The sequence below is a fragment of the Acyrthosiphon pisum genome, chromosome A2 (genome assembly GCF_005508785.2).
Source record: "Acyrthosiphon pisum isolate AL4f chromosome A2, pea_aphid_22Mar2018_4r6ur, whole genome shotgun sequence".
In the NCBI taxonomy this organism is placed as follows: Eukaryota; Metazoa; Arthropoda; class Insecta; order Hemiptera; family Aphididae; genus Acyrthosiphon; species Acyrthosiphon pisum.
The window spans coordinates 34970255-34976887 of NC_042495.1; the positions used below are offsets into that span (position 1 = coordinate 34970255).

The following is a 6633-nucleotide window of genomic DNA, read 5'->3' on the forward strand; positions in this document are numbered from 1 at the left end:
TATAAGAGGTCAATTTACTCTAATTTTTAAGCTAACGGAGCTACACGTGTTTTGCTTTGCATATAACTTGCTTGTTATGCACTTGTAAGACGGAGACAACACAGGAAGGTATCACATCCCCTTAAATGTGCAATTGATTAAAATTCAGATTATATTTATTAATTTTTAAAAATTGTATATTTTATCATTTTTAGATTGGTGGATAAAGTTTTTCTCAGATGCTGGTATTCCTTCATTTGCATCTTCAAAATATGCCACTATTTTCTATGAAAATAGAATTCAGTCTAATATGTTAATGGATTTAGACAAAGATATTCTCAAGGAAATGGGTATAACAGTTGTTGGTGATATAATTGCGATCCTTAAACATGCAAAAGATGTATATAGAGAGGTAATTATTATTTTTTGATTGTTATTTGTTAAGCGAAGAAATAATTAATTGTGTATATTTATTTAAAGGGATTTTATGATGGTTACAATTCTAATGCAGTGGAAAGTTTAATAACTAAGAAAATTCAGAATGAAGTCAATGAAACTTTACCTCAAAAAAAAAAAATAGGTAAGTTAACGATTAAAGTAAAATACTTTAAAAATGTCTCATCCTTATTATTTATATAATTTATTATTTACCTAGTTACCAACAAAGTAAAAAAGTTAGTTACCAAGAAGGTCAAAGTCTCCAGTGAAAGTGAAGAGGATGAAGAAGCACACTTGAAAATAGTGAAGAAAAAGATTCCTTCACAATTATCAAACAATTCAATTAAAGTTGTGACTAGGAAAGTAGTTCCTAAGTCTAAAACTACAATTAAAGTTAAACCAGTTGCTATAGAAAGTGATGATGATTCCCCTCCACCATCTGAATTGAAAACTAAGAGCTCAGTTTTTGATCGTTTGGGTGTAGGTGATGTAAGCAGTACAACTCCTAACTATGATAGTAATAATTCACCCACAGACTCGAGAAAAGTAACTGATTATATTATGAAATTATATTTCAAATTAAAATACAATTTAATTTGTTTTAACAGTCATCTGTGTTTAAACGTCTTGGAGTCAAACAACCCAGCGAACCTGCTGCTAGTGCGACATTCAAACGTACTATTAAAGGATCAAGTGACGTATATTATGGACCAAGTATTCCAACTGAAGAAACTAGTGCTTTCTCAAAAAGAATAAAACTGGAAGAAACAAGTATGAATTAATTATTTATGAATATGGTTTTGTAATGAAATTATTCACAAGTCATAATTTCTCCTAGCACATTTATAATTTGATCTTTGAAATGTCTAAAACTTTTTTTGGTGCCCTTTTTTTTCTTTCTCAAAGCATTCAATCAAATTTGTATATTAGCATTTGCCATTAGTATTTACAATTAATTAAATTTTAAAATATTAAAACAATAATATAAACCCAATAAATACTGATTAAATGTTTATTTTTCATTTTAGTTTCAAAACAGAGATAAATGTAATATAGGTAGTGTATTATAAAAATAAAGTTGCATGCATTTCATTACACATAAAGGCAGAAAAAATAGTTCAATTTTCAACTTGTGGTTACTGGTAGACGGTAGCGCATTTAATATAGTTGGTATTTTAGGATTTCAAAAGTTGAAAATTTCCAATCGGAAATATAACTTCAAAAAGAGAATATTAAAACTAATTTTAAGTTATTAATACCATTAACCTATTCACACCATTTTACGGTCCTGTTTGATAATAATATGATACTCATTAATATTATGATACAGTCAATAGCAGAAAGATTGTTACCATTGCATTTTAAGTTTATTTGTATGTAGATTTATAATGAAATGTTAGGTAATAAATGAAATAATTTGTTATGCTATTATTTTTGACTACTGTATAGTAGAAAACTAAAAACATTTACAAATTAATGTTTATGGGAATTTTTAAGATTAATATTTCATGTAAATTAACTAAAATAGTAAAATGTATACTGAATTTTAGGTTTTAACTCTTCAAAGTCTGTATTTGAACGTATTGGTGCATCATGTGATCGTGAAAAAAGTAGTCCAGGTCTTGTTTCCAAAAGTGGTAAGTTCACTTTTTTTTATCAACATAACTCAGTATAGACGCCCAAAATCAAGAGAATTAAACAATAATAACCATGTATAGCAAATGTGCTTCTACAAACTGGGTATTGACTTCTACATTGCTAACAATTATAAAAATATATGATATAAATAATCCTTACATATATAAAAAAGAACAGCCTGCTTTAGGTACCAATTTTCTGAAGACACTATTGAATTTTTTTTCACAGAATTGTTCTAAATACATACTTTCCTAAGTGACACAAAGTTGCCCAATTTTTAATTTTTTTGTCTGATGAGTGTGTGATAAGGGGTGTACTGTATTTAAAGTTTTTTAGCTTGTCATTCAAATAATTTAACAATTTTCTTTCACAGAGTTCTACTAGATAAGTACAATTGTCAGAAAATTGGTACTTAAATAAGGCCAGTTGTTTTTTATACATAAGATGATATCAGCGCACTATTTGTTTTTTCTCTCTGCCTACACGCATTTACTTAGAATCCTTTTTTTTATGTTAATAAGTAATCTTAAAGTAAAATAACCCATTACAAATAAGATAGAGAATAATATTTTTGAAGGAATAACATATCAATTTGTCTAAATATTGTCTCAAAACCATTTAAACATAATTTAAATTTATAATATTTTTTGTTTATTTTGAAAGTCAAATAACAATAAAATATAAAATCGATATGTTATTCCCTCAAAAATATTATTCTCTATCTTTTTGTAATAGGTGATTTTACTCTAAGATTACTTAAATACATAGAAAAAATGATTCTGCGTTAATGCATTTTGTCTATGTTGCATGTGGGCAAGAGAGAGAAAACAAATAGTGCGCTGACATCCTCATAAGGATACAGTATTACAAGTTGATTACAAGTTATTTGTTGAAAATTAATTTTTCAAAGTGGTATGCAAGGTCCGGTTGCCTGGTAACCAAAATTTTAAGAAAATATGACAATATAATATAATTTAGTTTCAACTTTTACATTACTATAACGATTAGTTAAAATGTATTGTATTATTGAAATATGCTGATATAAGTAGGACTGCATTTTAGGTGTGTTTATTTTTTCCTTGGGCAGAGTCGGGTGATACAGCTAGTGATAATATATTTTTCTAATATTAATAGAAACTACTAACTAGCAAACCAATCACAAAACTATTTTCATCTTATTAAAAAAAAAATATGTTAATCTATATATATAAAAATGGAGACAAAAATGTATAACAATTCATCAATCAAGAACGGCTGGTCCGATTTTTTTTAAGATGTTCGTAACTGCCAGGAGAAGGTTTTTACGAAATAAAATTTTAGGAAATCTCAAATCTGTATGTCAAAAATACAACAGTGGCGCAACTGTGCATTATATTATATTGGTTGCTATTGGTCTATCGGGCATGTTTGTTGATTTCATATAATATAAAAATGAATCGCAGAATGTGTTTCTAAGCGCAATAATTCTACTGTACGTGTGTTGTGACTGAACTCCTCTTAAATGGTCCGATTTGAATGAATTTTTTTGTATACGTTTGCGTTTATTCATCTGATTTTAGTAGTTAGGTTAGGATTTTGTATTCATTGATATCAATCCACCAAACAAAGTTTGAGTCACATATAGTTGGTACACTTAATGGGAAACAAAGTGCACGAGTTCAGCTAGTTTTATACAAAAATTATGAGTATAAACTATTTATTAATAATTACCAATCAAATTTCAATATTCCCCTTCCTGGATCTGTAGGACAAAATATTTTGCCATCAAATATGCACTCATAAAACATACATATATGTTGACCATAAGTGGAATAATGAAATTTAACATATTAAAAATATATTGAAATATTGAAATAGAACAAAATAAATAATTGTTATTATTTAATTTTTTTAGCTCTTATAAGAAATGCTAACTCGGGCGGAAGACCAATTTATGTTAATCCGAAGGTAAATTTATAATGTTTATTAAATTAGTTAAATATTTCATTGTCTTAAAAATCAAAAGAAATAAAACTTATTTTTTATATCTAAAATATAAAATACATACATTTAATTTAGATGTAAGTATATTGGAAATGTATTAAAAGTTTATTATATTAGAAATTAATTTATTTTACAAATCTTGTACTGTTTTTGTATAATTAATCTTGAAAATGCTGGTAAAGTCAGAATTTGTCAGTTATAACTAAAAATATTTTTCTTGTTCTATTCAAAATATCTGTGTTTAATTTTATATGTATTCCTTGTTTATTGCCCTAGTATCCTTCAAATACACTTTTGGTACCGGTTTGTTATAGCCCCGCCACAGCAAGTGAAAACTTTAAAGCCCCGCCATTCAGGTTTGTTAAAGCCCCAAACAATATCCCTGTAACAATAAATACATCAAATGCATATAAAATAATGAGTTTAATCATTGATTCGATAATAATAATTCAATGATAGACATATGGATATAAAATTAAAAAATAATATTTAAGACAATGATAAATTAAAAAATGTATAATAATGTTTATCGTTTCTGTGATTCCCCAAATTCTGCTATATCTTTTAAGATGGTGTCAAACGGTTCACTTTGTTTAGTTTTGATTACCACATAAATTCTGCCATGTAAGAGTCTAAAAAATCAGTTCCTCTACGTTTTTTGTTGCTCCATTTGGCCATACCCTACATTCTCTAGACATTTTGTATGTGGGCTCCTGAGTTAGGGTCCATGAAATTGTATCTATGATTAACTTGACTATGTTGAAATCTATGTTGTTGCAAAATAGCATAAGCTTTCATTTTTATAATTAATAATTAATAATTTTAATTTGGGAATCCTAGAAACCATAAACTTTTTTATACATTTTTAATTTATCATTGTTTTATACTTATTCAATATATTTATTATTATCATTTTTAATATTATATCTATCATCAAATTATTATTTATTGTTATAATATGGATGGCGGGGCTATAACAAACCAGTACCACACTTTCCACTTTCTGCTTATTTTTCAACCGAGTATTAGTTTTATTGCATCATCAACATTGTTTTTACTTAGCTCTTCAATCACATTATCGGTTTTTCAACTTAAGTTTTGTCTTATATATATCTTTAAGTGAATTATTAAAAATATATCAGATAGTTGAAAAAACATTATTTTATTTAATATAAATAATATAAACTGGTTTTTTTTTTTGGTACTTTCGATTCAATAATTAATAATGAAAAGATATTATATATAGTACTTTAAAAAAAAATTATTTGTTGTAATTACAATTCTACTTATTATAGAAAAATAATTAAAATGAAATACCCTATAAAAATAAATATTTGTTTTATCCTTATGTGTGTTACTTCAACATTCAAAAGAATAACTTTTAAAAATAATTCTATGGACAAATTCTGACCCAACCTTTTTCTGAGCAGTATTAAAAATAAAAACATATAAATAAATGCATTCATACATTTGAAAAATATTTTGAATACATTTTTAAATAAAACTAAATTTGATATTACTATTATTTTTCAGGTATTGAATGTTAAAAAGTTGAGTCTGTTAAACCATTCACACTTTCGAAGTTCAGATTTAGAATGATACCTAAGCATATAGTTTGAAGATCATTTATCTTTCAATTCATAACAATGTTTTGCATATAATTTTTTTTTCATCAACTTTAACAAATACATAATTTTTAATTTTAAAAATGCCTAATGTTGGTTTGTTTTTTTTTAATCTTATAATGACTTAAGATATGGATTACTTATTATTATTTCTATTAAATAAAATAATACAACATTTAGGTATGTATTATATTTTTTTATTTTTTCAATAAATTAGCTTATTTTAATGAGTATTTTTTTAGAGTGTTGAATATATGAATAATGTTATCCAATTACTGGATTGGATTATTGTAATAATTACTTATAGTATGAAAATAACTATGTTTATCCCTTTATTTAATGATTTGAAGTACTAACATGTGTATTTTTATTTTCTGATTAAAATTTGTTCAATATTATTGTTAATTTTATATTTAAATAATTTAGGGACTGTTTTCACATCGAATAGTAACTTAATATATTAATTTGAAATATATTTTTTGTCAGAATATTTTATTTTGGTTTTTTTATTGTTGTTCTTATATAACTTACTATTTAAAATACATTTTAAACAAATAGTACAAACTACAAAAACAGAATTTGTCTATTAAAAGCCAAGCATTTAATTTCATTTAATTATTTTAAAGACTATAATATTAATAGTTATGTAATATAACTGCTATAGAACTAAAATAATAAATACTTTTGAATAATTTTATTTTTTCTGAAAACATTACCTATTTTACTATAGGAAAATTTTTTGTTTTTAGTCAATTTCCTTGTGTACTGCAAAATATTATATTGGTGTGTATGAACTATGAAAGTAGGTTTTTTAAAATATTTTTGTTTAATTTATTCATTAATATATTTAGTACTTAATGCAATTTGTAAATAAGACTGACCACTAATTATTAAGCAACATCTTCTTTCAACAGGGTCTACTACTTAACTGTTAGTATTTTATTATTTAGAAACTTCGCAGTCCATTAAT

General features: G+C 25.2%; 1 protein-coding gene across 1 annotated transcript; it reads left to right on the top strand.

Moving 5' to 3' along the window:
- Positions 1 to 194: 194 nt before the first annotated feature.
- LOC100165034 (uncharacterized protein C19orf47) lies at positions 195 to 6153 on the top strand (the record flags this gene model as incomplete). The annotated part of the gene is given in 7 exon segments (XM_001948823.4): positions 195 to 391; positions 460 to 559; positions 635 to 963; positions 1026 to 1188; positions 1968 to 2054; positions 3950 to 4002; positions 5572 to 6153. Coding segments are annotated over 7 exon segments (995 nt in total), but the record flags the coding sequence as incomplete, so codon positions are not given.
- Positions 6154 to 6633: the final 480 nt, after the last annotated feature.